At 29.5% G+C, this 25,234-nt stretch overlaps 11 protein-coding genes across 11 annotated transcripts; 6 read left to right on the forward strand and 5 right to left on the reverse strand.

Annotated features, from left to right (window-relative positions):
* Positions 1-130: 130 nt before the first annotated feature.
* Positions 131-2,836, reverse strand: PSP2 (Psp2p; the record flags this gene model as incomplete). Its single annotated transcript, XM_046077893.1, has 1 exon — positions 131-2,836. The coding sequence occupies one exon, from the start codon at positions 2,834-2,836 to the stop codon at positions 131-133; it is 2,706 nt and encodes a 901-aa protein (XP_045934287.1).
* Positions 2,837-3,681: 845 nt separating this feature from the next.
* On the forward strand, positions 3,682-4,962 carry SCDLUD_003329 (uncharacterized protein; the record flags this gene model as incomplete). The annotated part of the gene is made up of 1 exon (XM_046077894.1): positions 3,682-4,962. The coding sequence occupies one exon, from the start codon at positions 3,682-3,684 to the stop codon at positions 4,960-4,962; it is 1,281 nt and encodes a 426-aa protein (XP_045934288.1).
* A 179-nt stretch (positions 4,963-5,141) lies between these two features.
* Positions 5,142-6,242, reverse strand: OST6 (dolichyl-diphosphooligosaccharide--protein glycotransferase; the record flags this gene model as incomplete). Its single annotated transcript, XM_046077895.1, has 1 exon — positions 5,142-6,242. The coding sequence occupies one exon, from the start codon at positions 6,240-6,242 to the stop codon at positions 5,142-5,144; it is 1,101 nt and encodes a 366-aa protein (XP_045934289.1).
* A 714-nt stretch (positions 6,243-6,956) lies between these two features.
* ZTA1 (NADPH:quinone reductase) lies at positions 6,957-8,000 on the forward strand (the record flags this gene model as incomplete). The annotated part of the gene is made up of 1 exon (XM_046077896.1): positions 6,957-8,000. One exon carries the CDS (start codon positions 6,957-6,959, stop codon positions 7,998-8,000), a length of 1,044 nt encoding a protein of 347 aa, XP_045934290.1.
* Positions 8,001-8,292: 292 nt separating this feature from the next.
* Positions 8,293-9,324, forward strand: LRS4 (Lrs4p; the record flags this gene model as incomplete). Its single annotated transcript, XM_046077897.1, has 1 exon — positions 8,293-9,324. The coding sequence occupies one exon, from the start codon at positions 8,293-8,295 to the stop codon at positions 9,322-9,324; it is 1,032 nt and encodes a 343-aa protein (XP_045934291.1).
* A 102-nt stretch (positions 9,325-9,426) lies between these two features.
* On the reverse strand, positions 9,427-11,592 carry SCDLUD_003333 (uncharacterized protein; the record flags this gene model as incomplete). The annotated part of the gene is made up of 1 exon (XM_046077898.1): positions 9,427-11,592. The coding sequence occupies one exon, from the start codon at positions 11,590-11,592 to the stop codon at positions 9,427-9,429; it is 2,166 nt and encodes a 721-aa protein (XP_045934292.1).
* A 515-nt stretch (positions 11,593-12,107) lies between these two features.
* On the forward strand, positions 12,108-13,130 carry UNG1 (uracil-DNA glycosylase; the record flags this gene model as incomplete). Its single annotated transcript, XM_046077899.1, has 1 exon — positions 12,108-13,130. The coding sequence occupies one exon, from the start codon at positions 12,108-12,110 to the stop codon at positions 13,128-13,130; it is 1,023 nt and encodes a 340-aa protein (XP_045934293.1).
* A 543-nt stretch (positions 13,131-13,673) lies between these two features.
* DOT1 (histone methyltransferase DOT1) lies at positions 13,674-15,782 on the forward strand (the record flags this gene model as incomplete). Its single annotated transcript, XM_046077900.1, has 1 exon — positions 13,674-15,782. One exon carries the CDS (start codon positions 13,674-13,676, stop codon positions 15,780-15,782), a length of 2,109 nt encoding a protein of 702 aa, XP_045934294.1.
* A 353-nt stretch (positions 15,783-16,135) lies between these two features.
* On the reverse strand, positions 16,136-16,735 carry SCDLUD_003336 (adenine phosphoribosyltransferase APT1; the record flags this gene model as incomplete). Its single annotated transcript, XM_046077901.1, has 1 exon — positions 16,136-16,735. The coding sequence occupies one exon, from the start codon at positions 16,733-16,735 to the stop codon at positions 16,136-16,138; it is 600 nt and encodes a 199-aa protein (XP_045934295.1).
* Positions 16,736-17,314: 579 nt separating this feature from the next.
* NSE5 (Smc5-Smc6 complex subunit NSE5) lies at positions 17,315-19,285 on the forward strand (the record flags this gene model as incomplete). The annotated part of the gene is made up of 1 exon (XM_046077902.1): positions 17,315-19,285. The coding sequence occupies one exon, from the start codon at positions 17,315-17,317 to the stop codon at positions 19,283-19,285; it is 1,971 nt and encodes a 656-aa protein (XP_045934296.1).
* A 107-nt stretch (positions 19,286-19,392) lies between these two features.
* SSN2 (Ssn2p) lies at positions 19,393-24,768 on the reverse strand (the record flags this gene model as incomplete). Its single annotated transcript, XM_046077903.1, has 1 exon — positions 19,393-24,768. The coding sequence occupies one exon, from the start codon at positions 24,766-24,768 to the stop codon at positions 19,393-19,395; it is 5,376 nt and encodes a 1,791-aa protein (XP_045934297.1).
* Positions 24,769-25,234: the final 466 nt, after the last annotated feature.

A 25,234-nucleotide genomic window follows, 5' to 3' on the forward strand; every position in this document is an offset into this window, starting at 1 on the left:
TAATCATAATGATTAGTACAAATATTGTCAGTCAAACTAGCACTATTGCTATCATCATTATAACTATTAATGATCTTTTTTTTTTTTTTTTTTTTTTTTTTTTTCCCCCTTCTTTTCTTTTTCATCTTTTCTATTTATGTTTTCTGCCATTACTACCGGTAGAAGAACCTAGAAATGTATACGCTAACCCAAAAGACATATTATTATTGGCGTTGCCACTATTATTACTAACATTACCATTATCTGGACTATTCCTATTATAACCGTTGTTATTATTGAATCTATTTCTATTGTCACGATTTCCATTTCCACTATTCACACCACCATCATTTCTAAACCTGTTTGTATTTCTATTTGCCTGGGAACCAAAAGATTTTTGTTTTGTAGAATAGTAGTTATTACTATTGCCGCTAGTACTAATATAGGATGAATTGATATTCCTAGCACCACTGCTACTATTGAAAAATGGATTAATACTAGCTGTACTACTAGGGCTATTGTTGTTATTGATGGTACTAGAAGTTAAATTTGTGTTGGATGACAAACGTGGAGACAACATAAGAGGCGGTGAAGAAACTGATGTTGGAGACCCACTTGGACCAATTTGAGATGAAGAAATTCTTTTATTATTGGTGTCTGCGATATAATTATTAGGATTATTAGCTTCATCGGTGTTATTCAGCACACTTTTAGGTTCGGCACGTTTGGCTAAAACCTGAGAGTATGTTAGTTTAGGCTTATCACTTTTTTCCTTATGAATAGTGTTGTCATCGATACTTGTGTTATCGTTGTTTATATCTAATTTATTTATAGAGTCACTTAAAGTATCATTGACAGCATCATCCTTATTTTTCTTATGAGCTAATAATTTTTTCTTCAAAGCTTCTGGAACTTCAAATTTACCAACTGGAACATCTGGATTTTTATCGGGGCTCAAGTGAGGACCACTATTGGCCAATTCTTGGTGTTTCAGCATGTAGTTTTTAAAATCGGTGATAACAGCCTTTGACACCACAGCATTGAATTCGTTAGGAATAAACTTGGACAACGAATTGATCATATAAGCAAAGGTTTGTACTTCTACAAAGCAAACTTTACATTTGGTATTAAAGGTCTTATTAAAATAATCATTCGGATCAACATTTTCACTATTTTGGTAATCGTTTGAAGTTGTCACATTAGGAACGTTTTTATAGAAAAGATTATTTGTAAACAGTGAAGAAGTATTCAACTCCCAAAACAATTTCAATTTAACGTACTCAATATTTTTTGGCTTCATTAGATATTCATCCACGTATTGTGCACAGAAACTTGGGGACAAATTAGCCAATTTAATAACATATGGCGGTCCTTCATCTTCTTTTGGACGATGTGATTCATCTCTTGTTGTAACGATAATTTTCTTAAATGGAATTTTAACGGTACCATCATCTTCTAGTTCTTCCTTAGTGCGCCTTTTGTTTAGTTCATCTTCAGTTGGCGCAATGTTAATTTTATTAATATCAACTTCGTCTTCGTTCCATGAATGATCAAAAAAGTCGTCTCTTAGCAAATCATCCAAAGAGATTTTATTTGGAGCTAATGGTTTCTTAGCAGCAGTATTTTGTGGTTTGGTAGGTTTTTCTAAAGCTTCATTATTGTAATTATCATAATCATCATCATAAACAGCGGTGGTAGTATCAATACTAGTATTATTATTATTATTATTATTACTGTTACTATTGTTATTATAACTATTATTACTACTAATGTTATTATTAGTGCCGTGAGTATTATTATTACTGTTATTATTGTTATTATAACTATTATTACTACTAATGTTACTGTTAGTGTCGTGAGTATTATTATTATTATTATTATTATTATTGTTATTATTATTACCACTACCAATATTAGTATTATCATTATTGTCGCTATTGGTATTGATAATATTTTTATTTCCACTGTTAGTATTAGTATTAGTATTATCAATAGGCATATTTTCCTTATATTGCTCTTCCTTGTCTTCTTTCTTTTCCGTACTCTTTTGCTCTTTAGAAATATGAAATTCATGATCATGATTGGATGGATGATTATGTGTGTTATTATTACTACTGTTACTATTATATCTGTGCGAGTAACTACCATTATTTGTTTTACCAAAACGACGAGGACGACGAGAATGATGCTCTTCAATTAGATTACTTTCATTGGATTGGGATTGAAATGTTGGATTATGATTATGCGCATAAACAGTATTGGGAGAAGAACCAGGATAGATAGTATTATTATCTTTAGCATGATGATGCACTTTGCCGTACGTACTAGGATTATTACTAACCTTTATAATTTGAATCTTCTTCTGATCCAAATTCACGTGTTCTTTAGCCTTAATATTATCATCTTTACGGATATAAGGATGAGGATGGTCTACACTAGATTCATGTGCATTGGTATTAAAATTGTTAGAAAATCTACGTGGACGTCCTCCCTTAGATTCAAAACCAATGCCATTAATGTTCCCTCTACCTCTACCTCTGCCTCTGCCTCTGCCTCTACCTCTGCCTCTACCATTCATACCGCCCCTATCACTAAATGTGTGGTTGTTTTCATTAGTGCCGCTAATAAAATTGCCTCTTCCTCCCCCCCTGGCTACAAAATTACTGCTCTTTTTTCTATGTTCAGCAGTAACGCCGATATTAGTATTACGCCTGTGTCTTGTTTTATTATCATTTGTGAGAGTATGGTCAATGCTTGTGTTATCATTATTAGTGTTATTATTATTATTATTATTATTGTTGTTGTTGTTGTTATTAGTATTATTATTATTATTACTGTTACTATTTGAATCACTCATGTTCTAAAAGTACAATATATATGGCACTTAAATATAATATTTATTTTGCTTTCTAATTATTATTATTACTATTCTTTTTTTTTTTAATATAAAGTTGTATATATGTATTGAGTAGGAAAGATAATAGGTTTATTATTAACAAAACGAAGGTTTATAAAAATATTAAATGTAGTTGCAATGTTTAGTTTGTTTTTTTGTTTGTTTTTTTTTTTTTCTTTCTTTCTTTCTTTCCTTCTTTCTTTTTTTTTTTTTGTGAAAAATTTTCTTTTTTTAGTTTTTTTTTAATATTTTTAATTTTTCATATTTTAAATAATTTTATTTATTATTTATTATTTACTCTTCGTACAAAAAGACAAACCGGGTAATAAAAGACAAAAAAAAAAAGAAAAGTTGTTGAGTTTATATCACGTGATTAATTGTGGTAAAAAAAAAAGACAGCAAAAAAAGACAGGAAAAACCAGCCATAGAAAACATCTCACACAGCAATCAAAAAAAAAAAAAAAAAGGAAAAAAAAATAGAAACGAAAGAAAGAATAAAATAAAATAATACGAGCAAGATCTAACATGAAAACCACTATTGCCTTTAACATGTTTTTCAATATACAAGCAAGAATCCACAACAATTTGAAAGCCTATTGCTGAATACATAAATAACAGCTATTATAGTTCCAAATAGCAAAAAAAAAAAAAAGGGAAGAAAGAAAAAAAGAAAAAAAGACCCAAAGAGTAGATTTGCAAAACAATTATTCTGCCACTATAATATAAAATAACTTACCAACATTGGGTATCCATACTAAAATTAAAAACAACTTTGCGTTACTACACCATATATAGAAACTACACAAATGTCTAACGAACAAAACCAAGAATTAAATCCTGTAGTACGTGGCGGTTCACCCTCGCACAGAAATCATACTTCTATTAATATTAATAAAAAAAAAGACTGGACTATTGGATTAATAATGTTAAGCATCGTTGTATTTTCTTGGGTAACTTCTTCCTTCCTAATAAGTTTAATATTTGAAGATGATTCATATAGAAAGCCATTTTTCATTACATATTTAAACACCTCAAGTTTTACCTTATATTTGTTACCTACTTTGAAAAACATTGTTTTAAATTATTACAAGTTCGGTAGTTTTCAAATAATGGAAGAATTAAGACATGAAGAAGAAGAAGAAGAAGGAAATAATGACAACGATGATGAGGACAGATTTGGAGGTTATAGAAGGTCAAGATATACAGAAGATGAAGACAACGTATTATTAGATATTGAAAGTGAAATAACAATAGTTACTGATAACAACCATCAAAGCAACAGTATTCTTAGCGGAACAAAAAGCTCCAATTACAAACCCTTGAGTTTAAATGAAACGATTAAACTAGCGGCTCAATTTTGTATATTATGGTTTCTAGCCAATTTAGCCAATAATGCAAGTTTGAGCTATACATCAGTGACATCGCAAACCATATTGTCGTCTACCTCATCTTTTTTCACTTTATTAATAGGTTATTTGTATCATGTGGAAAAATTCAGTCACGTTAAAGTCTGGGCCTCAGTTGTTTCCTTTCTGGGCATTGTACTACTAACTAGATCGGATATAGTTGCAACCACCAATAGTATCAGCGATAAGAATGCTCTGATTATTATTTTGTATGGGAATATATTGGCCTTAGTGAGTGCTGTGCTCTACGGGTTGTACACCACTTTATTGAAGTTAAAGATTAAGCATGAAAATAGAATAAATATGAAGATTTTTTTGGGCTTTGTTGGTGTTTTCACTTTAATTTTCCTTTGGCCATCATTGATTATTTTTAATTATTTAAATATTGAAAAATTTGAGTTTCCAACTGGCCAAAAAGTATTACTTATTATTTTAGTCAACGGAATTATAACATTTATTGGTGATTATTGTTGGGCCAAAGCAATGTTATTAACTAGTCCATTAACAGTTACTGTGGGAATCTCTACAACAATACCTTTTGCTATGTTTGGTGATATTGTTATTTTCCATACCAAATCTTTATCTTTAGTCTATCTATTGGGTGCTATATTAATTGGTGGCAGTTTTTTTATACTTAATAAAGAAGAATCAGAAGAACATACTACTAGTAATGATATATAATAATTTTCTTCAGGTCTGTTATTGGATATTGCTAATTTATATGAATGAGTGTGACCATATATATACATATAATACACCAGTAATTAAAACAAAAAAGCATCAAAATTTCTTATTATACAATGTACAAAAAAAAAAATTTCTTTTTTTTTTTTTTTTTTTTTTTTTTTTTTTTTTTTTTTTTAAAAAGGATAGCTGGGATATTTGATTTTGAAGCATGAGTTGAAATATATCATAAGTAATGTCAATGCCATACAAACTATAATGGTACCTAATAATACTAATAATAATAATAATGTCGAGGGACCAGAAGAATTAGTTTTTTTGTTGCTGTTGGTGTAAAATTTAGGGAAGATAATTAGCGTTAGAACAAGTAGACCCATTAAAATATACATTCCACTAACTTCAAATATTTCAATACCAAATTGCCAAGAAAACCCACCGCTATACCACATTATTTCACCTGTATCTGAGTTTCTGGCAATAAATGGGATTTTATTGATAACAGTAAATTTATAGCCAGTAATACTACCATATATTATTAGAAAACTTGCTAGCATAGCTATAAACCTAAAGATAAAAGATTTAACGTGTGGGTATATTTTTTTTTTAAAAAAAACGAAAATGCTTAGGCAAGTTACGAAAATTACCATAAATGACGATACTTGTTCCCTTTCATCAAGCGGGATTTCAATAAATACCTGTAAAATTTTAGCAATGTAATCTGTCAAACTCATTTTTACACTTTTAGAGTCTAATATCGTATTTGGGATGGGGAATTCATAAAAATTATTTTTTTTATAATCAAATCCCGCCATAACAATTTCCGTATCGTTATTAGGTACTAAAAATGGTGGGAAAATAAACAATTTTGGAACTGTTTTAATTTTATTTTCGAGATCATAATGGAAAATTTGGTAGTTTTCTGAATTAGTAAATGAATCGGATGAAATTTTCATGAAAATAACCTGTGAATTGTATCCATATATATTAAGTATTTTATTGACAGGGTTATAAACTTCATTTTCAAAAATTTGACAATTCAAGCAAATATTTTCATTATTGTTTTCTTTAGTTATCAGCAATGCAGTATAATATTCTGGAGAAATATTTGTATTGTTCAATAATAAATTATATTTTTCAATTGAGTCTATATTAATAACACCTGTGATTGGATCTCTATATGATATTAAATCAGTTGCAGCTTTTGGTATTGGAGGAGTTATTGTTGCACAAAGCAATGATGGAATAAATAGAAATAAAAGTAAAAAGATATTGTACATTTGTTTTTCTTTTTTTTTTTTATTTTATTTATATTTGAGGGGGGTGAGGTCTCTTTCTTCAAAGAATTTGAAGTTTAAGTATAAAAATGTGATAAATAAACGAAAAGTGTATAAGACAAGAAAAGTAAAAGATGGTATAATTTGAATGGACCATCAAGTTAGACTTAGTTGAGAGTGGTAATGCACTTAATGATTACGGAAAACATTTATTATTAACTTGTTATATTTCAAATACACTTAGAAATGGCCGTAGAGATCTAAGAGAGACGGAGAAAGAAAGGAAAAAATGGAATTGTGCTCTGTAGCATCATATTATACGAAATAACAAAAAAAGAAAAAGAAATGTCCGTTATCCTTGATGTCCGTTATCCTTGATGTCCGTTATCTTATTAAAAAATAATAATAATAATAATAATAATATCATTCTTTTTGTCGCTGTTTTTATACCCTTAAAAGTCAACATTAGTAATAAAATCCACAGTAAATCAATCCATACAAAAAAAAAATAAAAAAAAAATAAAAAAAAGAATTAAAAAAGTCAAAAGCTCTTTTTTGTCCCCTTGCATTTAAGATACACAGTAAATAATTATTAACAATCATTAAAATAACTAAGAAATTTAAAATAAAAATAATTAACTTTCTTCATTAGTGTGCTCTTAAATGCTAAACTCAAGGATATCTAACCCAAAAATAACAAGTATATTAAAACGGGCCATGTCCAGTATTCCTAAAACTCAAAAAGCCTTTGTTTTAACGAAAACTGGTGATTCATTAGATGTATTAAAATATCAACAGGATTATCCAGTTCCAACAGATTTATCTCCACATGATATCTTAATCAAAAATAAATACAGCGGTGTTAATTATATTGAAAATTATTTTAGAACAGGTATATATCCAGTGGAAAAGCCAACTGTTCTAGGCAGAGAAGCTACTGGTGTGATTGTAGCAAAAGGTGAGCAAATCCAAGATTTTAATATTGGTGATAGCGTTGCTTATTTGTCCACAAGAACTTTTGCTCAGTACACAAAATACAATATTAATGAAAACAGTCAGATTCTTAAATTATCTGAAAATGGCTCCTCCAAAGTCAGTGATGATGATTTGAAGTTATATGCTGCTTCTCTAATACAAGGTTTGACCGCTTTAACTTTTAGTGAAAGAGCTTACAAAGTCAAAAGTGGAGACTATGTTTTAGTATATGCTGCTGCTGGCGGAGTGGGTTTACTATTAAATCAATTGATCAGAGCTAAAGGTGCTCACCCCATTGCAATTGCCTCGACTGATGAAAAATTGAAATTGGCTTCTGAAAATGGTGCTGAATTTTTAATCAAAAGTAAGATTGATGGTACTGATGATGATAAAGTTGTTGAACAAGTGCTTAAATTCACAAATGGTGAAGGTGTTGCTGCAGTTTTTGATTCTTTGGGGAAAAACAGTTTTGATATTTCAATGAAAGCTTTGAAAAGATTGGGGACATTTGTTAGTTTTGGTAATGCTACTGGGGTAGTTCCGCCAATTTCAATAAATGTTTTATCACCTAAAAATATTACACTTTTAAGACCTGTTGTTTTTCATTACATCTATACTAGAAAAGAATTTGAACAATATACAGCTAAACTATTTGATTTAATTAGGTCCGGGAAATTGAATATTTTGATTTATAAAACATATCCATTGAGTGAATATAAAGTTGCTGATCAAGAGTTATTGGATAGAAAGACTGTTGGAAAGTTGGTTTTAAAGATTCCTGAATGAGTTTTTTTTTTTTTTGATATTTTCCTATATATGGAATTTTGCTTTTTTATTATTTAATCTAGATAATATATAACTAAATTTCAGTTTTTTTTATTTTTTATTTTTTTTATTTTTCGCAAACAAGAATCTTATTAAAGCGTCGGTTTTTTTTTTTTTTTTTTTTTTTTTTTTTTTTTTTTATTCTGCTTTATTTTATTTCATGGACTTAAAACATGTTTTTAATATTTTATGTTATTACCACTTAAAAGGAGAGGGGAAAAGAAAATAGAAAATAGAAAAAAAACCAAGGTTAATGAGTTTACTTCAATTGTTAACCGATTATTACGATTCTGTAATAGAATCTGAAAATATTTATCATAAACATGTAATTCAAACCTTATTGGAATCTTCATCAAATAATAACAAAAATAATAATAAAAAATATACTAAGAATGGCCGTAATAAAATGTATAACAACTTTAATGAGATATTGACATTACAAAAGCAAATAAACCAATTGCATGCCAACATAACGCTTTTAAGTAAGGAAAATGAAAAATTGAAGAATATTAATTTAACACAAAGAGCCTTTTGGGAAAGTAAGTTGGATTCAGCGAAACATCAAATAGGTAAACTAACGGAAAATTTAGCCTCCATCAAGGATAGTTCTACTGATGTAGAAACTGATGAGAGACTTCGGAGTTACAATGTTGATAAAAACTATCATCTGAATCCAGTAGAACATTGCAACAAAAAAAGTGTACTCAATAATAATAATGGAAATGGCAACACTAAACTTCAACGAAAAGTACATTTGCTGACTCCAAGAAAAAATAATCAAATTCTAGGAGCAGATATGGTAGATATTACATCAAGAAATAATATACCTAGATTGAGAGATGTCTTGAATAAAAAAACAATATTTGATGTTAATGGCGGCTATTCTAGTAGTGCTAATAGCGATCATAATAAAGAATCTGGAGAAGAAGAAGAAGAAAAAAAAGAAGAAGAAGAAGAAGAAGAAGAAGATGATGATGATGATGATGATGATGATGATGATGATACAGATGATCTTGATTTCATAAAAATTCAAAAAATTACCAAGTATAATGTTAATTTCTTAGCTGACCGCAATAAAAACAATTCTATGATTAAAAGAAAGTTTAATGATGGTACGTTACCAACTTATCTACCGCCACCACCAACATCATCATCGCTTCCAGATAGGAGTGTAAGTATGAATGACAACATAAAGGATTCACAAGAAGATTTAACTTTGCATAAAAACAGCAACAGTACCAAAAGAAGGAAATTGTCAAAAGTTAAAATAATAAGTGATACGTGATTGTTTCATTTTTTTTTCATTTTTTTTTCTTTTTTCCTAATTTTTTTAAAATGTGTAAAATATATATACTGTATCAAAAACTATCAAGTATACGAAGTATCATTATATATTCTGTAACATGCCCTGCAAAGTATCTTTAATCCTAATCAACTCTTCATCCTTTGGATACCAGTTATGTAATTCTGTAAACATTTCATCTACAACTTGCTTTCCCAAATGATTTTTAGTTTCATTTAAAAAGCCTCTCATACACCAAGGTAACCTAGTTAAATGTGTTCCTATTTCGCTAACTTTATAAGGTTTGAAAATAACCGGTTGTTGTTCATTTAAATGAGATGTTTCCCAAGCAAATTGAAATCCCATTTGATATACTTGATGTTCAAAATAAATCTTAGAATGACCCCCCCCTGTTAATGGCCCAACTAACGTTTTACTTATTTCCTTGATGATCCCATGATCATTTAACCCCAAGTTAGTTAATATATTGGCAGTTTCAACAACCTTTATTAAAAACTTGGGTGTTTCTGAATCCTTATCGATAAATGTGGATCTAAAAATATTTGGATGAAATGCAAAGGAACATGAAGAACTGTACAACGGCACTAATTGGTCGGTTATGGAGCCAATGAAGCAGATCTTAACGTTACACGAAATAATGATTCTTAAATTTGTCATATATTTTCTACTTTGTATTGAATTGAAATCTTGAAATGAAAATAATTCTTTGGACATTTCATTTTCAAATTTAAAGTAGATTTTTGCAAACCACGTCTTGTCCATTGCATACAGCGGTCCATTATTAATCCCTGCCATTGCTAAGATCCCGATTTTTCTTTTAAAGCTAGGATCCGGTATTATAACTCCGTCTTCAATTAAACGACCCAACAAAATGATACTGACAGGACACCCTTGGGAATGGGAAACAAAGTAAATCAAGTCAGCACTATTTAATTCTTCTTTGTATTTTGTTAAAATATCATAAAAAAAATTTACTCTGTCAAAAACCATTCCTTCCCTTTCCAACGCAATTTTGTCAATGTGCAATTTTTGGCCCTTATAATATTTTCTTATCGAAAACTCAGCTTCTGTAATGAATTTCGTAGAGGTACCTGTCGGATTCCCCAAAAGTTTACGCACATTTTTATGTGGGAAAAACCCATGTACCCCAATTAACATGATCCTTTTAGGCGGTGGGTTCATAATATCTGTGTAGTGATGATTTCTGTATAAATGCTTTTCCGCCTTGGATTTGTCAGGGGTGTTCAAAACAGTGGAATTATAAGGTACAGGGGATTGATTCAGACTGATACCATTGTTTGCAGAAGTGTTATAAGTTAACGTTGGTGTAGATACCGGCATAGATAAGGATAATATATTACGAATTCCAGAGAATTGGGTAAAATTTCCAGGAAAAATAAAATCATAAATTAGGGATAGAATAGGTTTTGCTGGCAAGGTGTCAAACTGCGGTGCTACGATGTTCTTATCTTGAACATTAATGGATTCATCAGGGTCTATAACAACCTCGTCAGTATTAGCAGTTGTATTGTTCTTCGTTGGTGTATTCTTGTTTGAATCATCCAATAATTGTTGGTCTACACCATTCTTTATAGCAGTATTGACGGATGTATTTGTGGAAATGTCGGTATTTGAACGATGTTCATGTTTTGGATTCTGTGGTTGGATGTCTGTTGTAATAAAATCTTGTAGTATTAACTCATTAATTAAATTCAAAGAAGATTCATTGGGATTAATTTTGCTCAAGTTTACCGAGGAATCTGCTGTGGCTATTTTGGAAACAGAATCAGCAGTACTATTATCACTTTCATCAACATTATTTTCTTCTTTACCTTTAGACGATACATCAGATATCTCCGGATTCTTTTGTTTAAGTGACCACAAAGACCAGGTTCTTTTATTATTATTATTATTATTATTATTTTTCTGTTTTGATGATAAAATAGCAACTGACGATTCTTCACACACAACATTATCATCTAATATCATAGACCGAGTTGAAGATATAGAACTTGTAGATTCAATTGTTTTGTTGGTAGTGTTATCAATAACAGGGGGATTAATATTTATTTTATGATCCAGATCAGATACTGAGGAAGGTCTCCAAAAATTCCATATGGATGGAGAAGTTATTGAACTTTGTCTTGTCTTTTGAATATTAAGATTGTTGACGGCACTAGGATCCCGTTGTTGAGCTTGGATTTCGAGCAGAACAGTTGTACCAGGTAAGTTTTTGTTATCATCGGACATTTAAAGCTGGTGTGAGTCTTTGTAAAATTAGAAAGTGAGGGAGGGGGAAGGGAAAGGAAAGATGGTAAGAAATAAAACTAAACAAGTATATATATATATATATATACAGACATACACACATATATAAATGTTTTTTTTTTTCTTTAGTTAATTTGGATATATTATTTTACAATTGGAAATTGATGATATTGCATATTTTATTGATAATAATTTTTTTTTACAAGTTGATAAACCGCGTATTTAACATTTTTAATTAAATGCTGCTTTTTATTATTATTTTTTGTTGAGTTTCGTAGAAAATGCATAAAGCATTCGTAGAAAATGCGTAAAAGAATCGATGTTTTTTTTTTTAAGGGGAAAAAGAAAATATTTCTTTTTTTTTTTGAGTTTTCTTTCTTTGCTTTTCAACAATTTGACTTTTTATATATAAACAATTTAAAAAAAATAAATAAACATTACTAAAAAGGAAAAAAAAAGACAAATCATCCTGTATGAATACATCCAATCATCAAATAATGACTGCCCACAATAAAAGACCTAAGACCGTTTTAGATTTTTTTACCAAGAAAGAACCTCAACAACAATTTAAAAAACAAAAAACTAATTTGTCAAATTCGTATAAAAAAGAAAATCATTCAGTCTTATCTGATCCAAATGGAAAGGAAAACCTTAGCATACCTCATAATTCTTCAATAACAAATCCCACCATTGTCACCAGTAATGAATCATTAATTCCTTCCGATAAACAAGCATTATTAAAATTAGAAATAGATACCATCGACCCCTCTTGGTTCAAAATATTACGAAAAGAATTTATCAAGCCATACTTTTTAAGTTTGAAAACTTTCCTAAATAACGAAATAAACGTAAAACATAAAAAGGTGTTTCCACCGGAGCAAGATATTTATTCATGGACTAGGTTAACCAAGTTTGAAGATGTAAAAGTAGTCATAATAGGTCAAGATCCCTACCATAATTTTAATCAAGCACACGGTTTAGCTTTTAGTGTTCGCCATCCAACCCCAGCACCACCAAGTCTAATAAATATTTACAAAGAAATACAGAAATATAATTATCCTGATTTCAAAATAGACAATTCAAATGGCGACTTAACTAATTGGAGTAAACAAGGTGTCTTATTGTTAAATACTTGTTTAACTGTTGAAGCACATAAAGCGTTTTCGCATGCTAAAAAAGGTTGGGAGATTTTTACCAGCAAAGTTATTGAGCTTTTAATACTTGATAGATTAGAAAATAAGAAGCCTTTGTGTTTGATACTATGGGGAAATAATGCCAAAAAGGTGATTTCTAAAGATTTAGCAAAAAAAATTGAAAATAAAAAAAATATTTTGGTTTTAAAATCTACTCATCCATCTCCTCTGTCTGCTGGTAGAGGTGGATTTTTCAATGAAAGACACTTTAAGAAAGTTAATGATTGGTTATTTAATGATTTCCATCAAAAGATGATTGATTGGAGTATTGTTGAAGGTACTACTTTGAAAGAAGTGCAAGAAAAAAACCAAAAGCTAATCCAGTAGTACTTGTTGTCTTTAAACTGATTGATTTTTTTCTTTTTTCTTTTTCTTTTTCTCTTTCTTTTTTTCGGGTCTACTAATATATTGTTTATTTTGGAATGGGTTTTATTTTTTTTTAAAAAATTCAAAGTGTTATTATAGTTTTTTGTATTATTTTCTGATGCTAATATTTTACTGATCTAATTTTGTTATATATATATATATATATATACAAATACGTTGATTGACTTTTAATTATTTTCAATTTTGAATATTTTTATTTTTCATTTAATCTATTCCTATTTTTAATTCAATTTTGTATTTATTTTTCATTATTGATGAATATAAACCAAACGTTTGTCCATTGTTTATTTTCTTTCCAAAAAAGATAAATATTGATTTTTTTTTTTTTTTTCCTTTTTATTTTTAAGCTTTTATTAAATTATATTTTTAAAGTATTTTAAATTACTAGCAAAAAAAATATTTATTGGTTTTTCATTATTCAACAAAAACTTGAACAAAAATAAAAAAATATAAAAAAAAAAAAAATTAATCATCCTTAAAATAATGACGTCTAACATATTAGAAACAACAATTACATCAGATTGCAAAAGTGATATATCCATTGAGTCAAAAAGAAAATCCTCATTAGTTTCACCTTCTAGTTCTTTTACAGATGATATGGAAATTTTAAACAATAAGGATATTACTCCTTTATCCAGTAGCGGAAACAATCATCAATTATTACAGGAAAAAAATGAACCACCAAAGGTAAACAAGAAAAATAATATTCCTACAAAGGAAGTAGAAGTATCTCCAACTTCTCAGCTACAACCTAGACACGAAAAACAAATAAGTGCCACATTATTGAAACTAATCAAGGATGCCAATAGATATGACCCTAATTGTGAATACAGCTTACCCACAGGGTTTTTAAGGCCACGAAAACCTAAGAAACTTGGTATATACGACGAAGTATTAAAAGAAGAGCAGGAATTGAAAAATCAAAAAATATTCAAGAAAAAGCAAGAAAAAAAAGAATCCATACAAAGGTCTAAAGAAAAGAGGAAACAATCCATGGAAAAGACCAAAGAAAAGAAAAGAAAAGAACGGAAACAAAGAACCAGTAAAAATATGATTACTAAAAAAAGTTCACTATCACGAGATATAATCATTGAAGGTAATGGGGAAATTTTTGAACATAAAATGGTAGAATCCACCAATCAAGAGGTTGATGATAGAAAATTGTTAAAAGAAATTTTATACTATCCAGAAGATAAAAATAAGTCACAAAATAATGACATTCAACAAGAAACAAAGATTAATAAAAAGGAAAATGATACAGAAAAAGGGGAGGGGCGCACTTATTATTTTATATATATAGACAATAAAACTATAAAAAAATATTCCAACTTCTTCATCAAAGATTTGCCAAAAGACTCCCCATCAGACTTAATCCAATCCAATCAAATATCACAATTAAACGCTTCAACAACTGTGGAATTCCATCCATCTGTTATATATCCAAATTATAAAGAAACTTTTGAAATTGATTTTACCAATCCTAAAAAATTACTTGTTTACAATCCAATGCTGGAAATTGGCAGAACAATTGAATACAATAGTTTAATATATCTCCCTGCTTTATATACCGACTATGTTGACCAAGAAATTTTGCCCAATTTATTTGAAGCTTATAAAAATGAAAACGTGGAAAGTTTCCAAAATGCGGTTTTAAAATATAACAATTACATCTTAAAAATACCCAAAGATGCCATTACGAAACATTTGTCAAATTTGGAAGCCTTGCCAGTATCTTTTATCCATTTTATATTAACATCGGTATATGTTAGAACGGTTTTACCAGATGCGAAAAAATTAAAAAAATACGTTGCTTTTAGTAACTTCGTGTATGGTGAACTATTGCCAAGTTTCTTGACGACTTGTTATCAACAGTGCGATTTGAATGATGAGAAAATTTTTGTTGATTTAGGCAGTGGTGTCGGGAACTGTGTTATTCAGGCAGCTTTGGAATATGGTTGTAAATTAAGTTTTGGTTGTGAAATAATGGAAAATGCAAGCGATTTAACTGAATCACAAACTCGGGAATTAGAAAAAAGATGCAAATTACTAGGGATAAATTTGGGGAAAACGTTGTTTGAACTAAGAACTAGTTTTGTGGATAATGAAAAAGTTATTGAGATATTAAAAAAGTGTGATGTCTTGCTAATTAACAATTTTATATTTGATGCTAAAATGAATGGTTATATTGAGAATTTGATACAAAACGTTAAAGTTGGATGTAAAATTATCACTTTAAAAACTTTAAGGCCGTATGGATTTATAGCTGATTCGAATAATATAGATAATATTTTATGTCGCCTAAAAGTTGACAAGTTTTCATTGCCCGAAGATAGTGTATCGTGGACATATACTGGTGGTGGGGAGTACTACATATCCACTGTAACTGATTTTATTGATGAAAGTTTATTGACTGTACATGCCAGAGTTCGTAATATAAGGAAACCCAATTATTCATATGAATTGTTTCCATTGCAAGAAGATGAAAATGAGCATTCAATTGGTGGGAAAAAGAGTAGAGGTAAAAAAAATAAGGTGAGTAAGACCAAAAAGTTAAAAAATGACAAACCGAAAAAACAAAAATTGAACAAATAATAAGGAAATGGAAGATTTGCAAAGAAAAAAAAAAAAAAAAAATTTATAAAATAAATAAATATTAAAAATATCGAAAGTAAAATGTGTTGGAATAAAGCAATTCATGGTATAATGCATTAAACTCATTTTACGATATGTAATATAAACTGATATCCGGATTTGTTAAATACATGGTCATATATATTAAACATATTCATAAACTTTATAATAAAATAGAGCAATATTAATAAAAAAAAAAAAAAACTTGTAAAAATATTATACTTTATTATTTAAGGTGTATACAATACAAGTTGTTAATTAATTCTTAAGTTCTTAATTAATAAAAATGTGTGTGTATGTATAACAGCATATAATTATTTCAATGCTTCCTTTTGGGAACTTAATAACGTAAAAACAGGAGCTTGCAATTTTTCTCTACCTTTTAAGAAATCTAACTCCATAATAAATGCAAATTCTAAAATATTAGCATTTAATTTCTTGCACAACTCACCAGCAGCTAAAGCAGAACCACCAGTGGCAATAATATCGTCCATAATAATAATGTTGCAACCTGCAGGCATGGATTCCGCCTGCATTTCAAAAATATCACGACCATATTCCTTGATATACGTGGCTTGAACAACTTCACCAGGTAATTTACCTTGTTTCCTGATAGGTATAAATCCACAGTTCAATGCCAAAGAAACAGAAGGGCCAAATAAAAATCCACGAGCTTCTAAACCCACTATATAATCTATCTTAGTATTTGGGAATTTTTCTTTGAAATGTAAAATGAAGGCATCGATTAGCTTTTGAAATAATTGTGGAGATCTGAAAATTGGTAAAAAATCTTCAAATAAAATACCTTTAGAGGGAAAATTTGGGTATTGATGCAAGGCAGATCTCAATTCTATAGCCAAAACTTCTAAACAAGCACCTTTTTCTTCTGACTTAGATTGAGTACTTGCGGTCATTTTTTTTTTTTTTTTTTTCACTTTTTCCTTTTTCCTTTTTTTTTTTTTTTTTTTTTTTTTAATTATTTTAGTACAAATGATCTTAATTGATGGAAGATGTGTTTATATATATATATATATATATTATATTCTATTTATCATTTATATAATGTATATCTCTCTGCTTGGAAAAAAAGAAAGATATAAAAAAATAAAAAGAAACGATGTTAAGCCAGTAAAATTCCGCACAAAATTCAGTTTCTTTTTCTTTATTTCTGTATTTTTTTTTTTTTCCGTATATTAAAAAAATAATACAACGGAGATCAAACCGTTGAATTAAGTATTTATCCTACGGCCCTTTCAAGTCCGGTAACCATAAAATCATTTATCTCTTCGGCACATACAACAGTCGGACACAAATTATAATAACCCATCACATACAAAAGACCAAAGCCAAATTATTATGATAATAATAATAATAACATTATACCCCATCAGTAATTGCCCTTCTTCCCTCTTAAATTACTTTATATCATTATACTCGCAGGAAAAAAGTCCTGCTAGATATAAATTATCCAACGCACCAAAGGAGAGTAAATAATGCCCTTCTATTCAGATTCAGACTCATCTTCGGATTCAGACATCAACATCCATTTAACCAATAATAATACCGATAATGTTGCGAAAAGATCCTTAGATACCAGTATAACAACTCATAGCATGGAAAATAAAGACTCCACATTCACAAAAAATATTGCAAAACCATTATATTTCATTGATATAACATCAGAAACTGTTGCTGACTTCGAATTAATGAATTCCATGTATACTCTTCAAAGCTATGATACTTTACTATTCTATCTAGAAAATGATATAATCCCGAACCAAAGTGCTTTGAATCAAGCAAGCTGGAAATTTGTTGTTCCCTCTTTCGATATGATCAACGTTTTGTTCACTTTAGCGTTTATGTCTTCAAATTACAAAGGCAAATATTTAACCAAGAACAATCCATTTAACGTTTCTAATAGAGATTTGCAAACAAGAAGTTTAAACCTACTTTCTAAATATTTAAGCATTTTAGATGAATCAACAAATAAGAGCCATAGTACTTCAAATTATACTGAATACCAAGTGAGTGTTTTGAGGTGTCAGTTTTTTTTATTTATTGATAATTTATTCGATCTTAATTCTGCTTTTATGAAAAATAACAATGATAATGTTTCCTTTAAACTAACTAAATTCGATAACTCTTCATTTAGTATTTTAGACAGGTTGAAAATACCTAGCAATTTAAACTATACTCAACTCACAACCTCTTTAAATAAATTAAAAAAATTGAATTCTAAACTATATCCCTTTATTGTTAGTCCCTTTCAAAATAATAGTGCTAGTAGTCTCATGGTTTTTAACAGCTTAATTTTCCCCTTACAATTTCAAAAGGAAAATTTTTGGGATTATCTTGGTGAGACTTTATCTAATTTGACTTCTTTAAACAACGCTGAGTTTTGTGCAGGGTTAGAATCATCTTTTGTTTTTAGCTGTTTGTTGAGAGTAATAAAAATTAGACAAGATTATTATATTGAAAATGAATTATCAAAAGAAAAAAATGTTTCCAAAAACATTAAGTTACAACAATTAAAAGACAGCCCCTTGTGTAAGCTATTTTCGTTGTTCGATAAAAGATACCCCTTAGGCATACCACAGCTACTATTTCCATATGCCCTAGATTCAGATACTAAAAAGAAGAATCTCGAAAATTTTTCATCGAAAGGAAAAAATATAAATAGAGATTCACAAGGACCAGGGTTTGTTCCTCTTTATGATGACCAGGTTTTTAATGTTGATATAAATTTAAAATTAAATTCAAATTTAAAAAATATTGGATATCAAACAAAATTTAAACAACAAGAAAAATTGTATTTGGCTACAAACTTTTCTAAACAAATAATATTATTGTTATATGAATTATTTCAACAATTAAAAGTGTTTGTTAATGGAAATAGTTCATCTATTACTAACCTATCATTAACAGGCAGAGTAACTAGAAACAGTTCTAATTTCGCTTATACTAAAAAAGAGTTTCAACTTCAACTTGTAAAGTATTTAATTAGGGAGTTTAAAACAAATCATTTTGAAGCTTTTTTCCATTTGGATTTTGTTGATATTTTAGAAGAAAATAACCGGCTATTGGAATTTTTGTGGGATATAGGCTGGCTAACAATTAACCACATAAGAAATATAGACGATGATTTCGTTTTACCTCGATTAACAAATAAAGAGAACCATAAATTAAAATCTAAGTTTGAACTAAAGGAAATCAGTGGAGCTTTTTATGAAGTTATAAAAACCACTTATCAGGAATCATTTGAAATGGAATTTGAAATTTGTTTGCAATGTATTTTAAGAATTTATTTTATCTATTTAAACAAAACCTTTTTCAATAACAACGATGAATTAAGATCTTTTAAGAAAAAATTTAATATTTCAATGGAAAAATATTTAACTTATAGAGATCAATCATATAATACAGACATAAAAGGAAAAATAATGAAATTTATCAAAAATATATGAACTATATATATGTATATACATATATATTCATTTGTGAATCTGGCAAGTAATAACAATGGATGCGTACAAAAAAAAAAAAAAAAAAAAAACATCACTAAAATCATAATTTAATGCTTTGTTTCCTCAACTTTCAAATGAATAACGTTTTTAATCATTTTTTCTACGGCTAAAATATGCCATGGTACAAAGCTAAAATTATCATATACACAATACCAAGGTGTCAATGCACTTAAATCATGGAAATGTTTCAAAATAACTTTTAATAACTTCTTAGAATCGGAGTGTGGACAATTTAATAAATTGACTTCAAATTTATCAACTATGTTATTGTTATTATTAGTATCATCATCGCCACCATTGAATCTAATCAAAGCACCACTTTTTATCGCACATCTATGTTGTGAATTAGATAATGGTAAGGCTGACTTAAAAACAACAGAATAAATATAGTTTTTAGCATTAACAATTAGGTAATCGTCATCTTTCTCCTCATTATTTTCATTTCCAATATCACCACCATCTACAAACTTTGCACTCGCATCAATAGGTAATTTTTTTGTAACTATATTTCTGGATATTTCAAAATGTTTCAAAGGTCTCTTATATTCAGGGTGAAACTTATCGCCGTCACAAAAAGTTAGTTTAGTATTTGTCCCACAACAAACAACAGCCAAATGAATCTGCTTAGTTTTACTGGATAACCTTCGCCAATGCATCAATTCATCATCGGGTAATATTGAATCTAGTCTTGATAAAACAACACATGTCCGTAATGAGCTTGAGTGCATCATAATAAACTTTAAAGTTGTTGTCCATATTTCATTACAAGCACTCTCAAACTTGGGTTTAGAATTACCAATGTACCATGTTTTAACTTTCGAATCTGCACCTGAAACAGAACTCCATGCTGTACACAACCACTCCTTATCAATGCTTCTGCTATAAGCAACATGCACATATGTATCATAGTGATGGTTCAAGGGGGAATTAAGTGAATGTGCTGATGAACCTGAGGGTAAATCAAATTTAATTGTTTCTGGAATTTGTTTGGCTAAATGTGTATATTTTGACGAAGACGAAGGTAAAATGTTATAAATAGATAGACATAATCGACTAGAATCTCTAATATTTTTCAAAGGGTCTCCAATAAAATTATCAATAGAAATTAGCCTTAGAAGAATTTCACATGTGGGTAGTCTATTTAGAACCTCAGTTTTCAACAGGGTAAAATTGTGGCACATTTCGACCACAGAATTTAAAGCATCATACGTCCTTGATCTATTCCCCCCAACAGATGTAGAGACTGGCAAAAATATAACTAAAGGGCTGTTTTGCGACGCATCATGTTTCTTTTGAGTAAAACAATATGTAACTATTTGGGCAGCTAGCAATAGTAATGTGATACTGTTGAAATTTTTTAAATATATGACACCTGGATCATCTTCATTTGTTAGCTGAACCAAATCACAATGACCAAACTCCATGTCGTTGTATTGAGACATCAGCATTGTCATAAAGTCTAAACACTCTTGGTTATACATAGACGTCAGAAATAACCCGCTAAAATTTTTAGGCAAATTTAAAGGTTTCATTCTTAGATCGTCTACAAAATCAATGACATCGCTTTTAATTTTTAATATAGGAGTGGGGATTTTACTATCATTTTGACTCTTTTTTAATAAAATATCTGGTTGCTCAATAGAATATAAGTCATCGATTAATTCATTCCCTTGTAACCTGTACGAACTTCCAAACAATTCGCTGAAAACTTTCAGTACTTCTGAGGTTGGGCTAATAGAATCAAAAGTTTCATACAATATAGTATTTTCAAAACATACTTCGTTCAAAATGTTATTGAACACAATCTCAGTAGTTAATGTTTCTAGAAATAAATTGAAATTTTTTGAGTGTGGTACAGTTGGATTAGCAAATAAAAAATAATCAGGAATAGAAAATATTGGCATAGTTCTTAAAACATATTGTAAAACGTTGGAATTACGCAGTTGAACAACATTGGCATCCTCATTTTTATTTCGTTGTTGTGGCGACAGAACAGATACTCTTTCTCTGTTACCAATGTTAGTATGATTATTGTTGGAAGAGAGAGAAACACAATTCTTGTTGTCAATAATTTCCTTTGAGGAATTATTCTTTTCTGGTGAGATAGAATTCGTCTGCAGTTGATTATTTGCTAACAAAGAATCATTGTTCAGTTTCCATCCCATTTCAGGTGACCCAGATCCCTCGGTTAATAACGGAGTAGTCATTAAATGTTCATTAGCTGCATTTTGTAAATTATTGCCCATTGAGGAAGTTAAGTTACTGGTAACACCGATAGAATTGGAGCCTTTAGTCACCTCTAAAACATCAAAGGGTTCAGACGCACTTCCCTGTTCATTATTGTTTTCATTTACAAAAGCTGCTGGGATTGGAGGAACATTAATATAACTTGGGTCATTGATTACAGTATTTGAAATTACAGAAGATGTAGGTTGATTTGAATTATTAGTTAACACTGCGGCAGCATTCTTATTATTATTGTTATTAACATTGGAATCATTATTAATGTTATTGTCATCAGCAGTGTTAATATTATTAGTGGTAATGGTATTAAGATTGTTGTTGTTATTATTATTATTATTATTATTAGTAGTAGTAGTAGTAGTAGTAGTAGTAGTAATACCAGTGGCAGCATTAATACTATTAGCATTGGCGAGATTGACGGAATTACCAATCTTAAGATTATTTAAAGGGATATTAATGTTGTTCCCGCTATTATTTTTCATATTATTACCATTAATATCCTTGCCATCTGTATAGTAATAATCAGCATTAATCAATGGTATCTCATGATTATTCTTAATGTTAAACGGATAATTGTCTTCCGCCACCATCTCACCGTTAGTATGTTTATTAATAGTAGTATAATTATCATTTTTACTTCCTTCCTTTTCATCATAATCCTCGTCTGAACTGGACAAAAGATCATAATTATTTATGTCTATATCTAACAACTTATGCAACACGGGAGAGCTGGTAGATATATCATTCGAAACAAAAAATTTGCCACCATTCTTATATTTGTTATCTACTCCAGATTCAATTTTAGGATTAAACTTTAATGGAGCAAAAATGCTCTGTCTTCTTTCCTTGGGCGTTTCAATAGGCAAGGGCGCACCTGGATCACTGTATAGGTTGGGGGATGCCGCTGCTATCATTTCATCAACTGGTATATCTAAGTACCTTTTTTTAGGAATTATTGGAAGAAAATTAGAATTTGGAGGTAATGTTTCAGCATCTGAATTATGCTGCCATTTCTCCCCCAAAGGGGTGATATTTGGTTCATTTATAATATCCGTAGGAACCTCTATTATTTTTTCATTATAATTAACGATATTATCTCCAGTGCTTTCTTCTTCATCTTCATCGTCACCAAATAAATCTTTCATATCAGTATCATCATCGTTATCATCTTCTAGTTCCTGTCTTTTGTCTTCAACATGATCTTTTGTACCATCGATATAATTATTTTCCCCTTCTTGTTTGGCATCTTCTGCTTGCGATTTCACTCCTTCTTTTAGGTTTTGGATGCCTGAGCCACCTTTATGAACATATTCCACATTAGTAGTATCACTGCTCGTGTTATTAATGTCGTCTTCCGTTATAGCATCTTTCAGAAATTTGTCTTGTGCACCTAATATTGGAGTTCTTGGTTTAAAAGGACTGTTTTTAGTTGATACTCCGTAGTTTGATGCTGGTGATTTTTTTATTGTGTTTGATAATGATGTTACATGGGGGCTTCCCAATGACCTGGTATTATAACCACCACTTAAATAAGGATTAGTACCAGCGATATTGGTACTATTAATGGAACTTGCTGATGGGGGGAACAAAAATTGATCAGTATAGTAAGTACCACTACTCATCGCTGCTGCAGATCCTTTAGAACTGGTTATGCCGGGAATTCTATAAGTCGAAGTCAATTTTAATTGTGTCAGTTCATCCAATAAACAAAAAGCGTCTTGCACGGTGAAGAATTGAGAACCAAAAGCCATATCCTCTAAGTTATTGTCTTTACTTGCAGGTGAATCTGTTGGTGTTTGTACAAAAATCAAATCTAAAGGCCATATAATTATTTTCTTCAAGAGATTATTTTTTAACCCACTTCCCAATGTAACATTCTCATTTGTGGGAGATATATTATTATTGTTATTATTGGTCCCAAACTCTTCGTTAACATTATTAATATTAACGTTGCTCGAGGCAGCGATGTTGACGTCATATTTATTTCCCTTTTTAGCAGCAGTATCAACACCACTATTTGCGCTAATTCTGCCAATATTATTATGAGTATTTGTGCTTGACACATTTAGCAGAGTCTGATTAAAACCATTATTTGTAGATGGCGAAAGTGATGGTGAATGTGATTTGGTACTAGTACTAATGGTCCGCTTGATTTTCCTAAGGGTCGTTAAAGAATAAGAAGAGATGGAAGACGTCTGACCGGCTAAGTGTGTTAAACTAGGAATAACTTTTATCCATTTCAAGTTTTCTTTGCCAGTCAAGTCAATCCCATGCGTATAAAGCAATGTTTCCAAAATAACCTTTTCATTCATTGGTGGCTCGGTAGTTATACATTCTTTTATATCTGAAAAGGGTAACGTGACTTTTACCCCACTAGGCGCTATGTACAAAATGGATCTGTTATTCAAAAGATATTCGTTATCATTCAGGATTTCAGGGGACTGGATTAATTTATTAAAGTTTAGTTTTTTAAAAGATACTGAAATATTCAAATGACCATCATCAAAGATATGGGAATCAAAGGAGACCAACTGGTCAGCACCAGTTGTATGATTTTCGGTGGGTTGATATATACATGAATTTCCGAAAGGTATAAAGGAATTTTTGGAAATTTTACAAATGTTTAGGTGAATTGTCTTTCTTAGAGCTTTTAAAAATATTGCATATGGTGTTGGTAGATTAGGTTTTGAAAAATGTGAATTAAATTCACCAACCTTATCTGGATTTCTAAACTGTTCATTTGATAGTGATAAAGGTAATACAGTAGGACTAACACTAGTATGTTTAATATTAATCTGTTCTTGATTTGAGAGTGACATATCTTTATTTTCAAGATTTTTGTCTGTTGGATCAACGAGGGATTGGTTTTCATCTGTAGCATTGGTAGTGGTGTTATTATCATTAGTTTTCATATCAGAAGCATATGGTTTTGGGACTGGATCATCATTAATACTAAAACACCATAGTTCTTTTGAAAATAAAGCAACTAAACTTTTAGAATTTTTTTTTCTTATAGATAACTCGGCTTGAAAGCTCCATTGATCGTCTTGATTTTTTGATTTTGGTAAATATTGCTCATAATTTACTTTGATAATTTTTTTTACACAAAAATAGTTTGATAATAGTTCATCAAGCCTATAGTCGAGATCATCATTTTCATATTTTAACAGCGGAGTCATTTGTTATTATTAATTAGTTGTAAGGTCCTAAAACAGATTTGAATTTATCTTAATTTTTTATTATAATTTATGATTTTAGAGTTTAATAAGAAAATAGAGTAAAATATTTATTTATTTATTTATTTACAAAAAGTTTAAAGCACACAGGATTTATAAAGATATCCGTGAAATGAGTGGATTGATGAACGAGGAAGTGATCACCTGACCACAAAAGCAGGTATTTGGTCACGTTTTTTTATTTTTTTAGTTTTAAAAATAGAATTGAAATACATTAAGAAAAAGATTTCCGTTACGATTTTAAAATTGATATAAAAAATAAAATAAAATAATTGTAAATATCTTTTTTTTTTTGCTATTTTTTACATGGACGAAAAATAATTCCCAATTGATCCGTGTAAAATATTAGTAAAACGTTAAAAAAAAAAAATTAAAACTTATTAGATAAATGTGAAAGTATCAAATAATC

Source organism: Saccharomycodes ludwigii, chromosome IV (assembly GCF_020623625.1).
Source record: "Saccharomycodes ludwigii strain NBRC 1722 chromosome IV, whole genome shotgun sequence".
Classification (NCBI taxonomy): Eukaryota; Fungi; Ascomycota; class Saccharomycetes; order Saccharomycodales; family Saccharomycodaceae; genus Saccharomycodes; species Saccharomycodes ludwigii.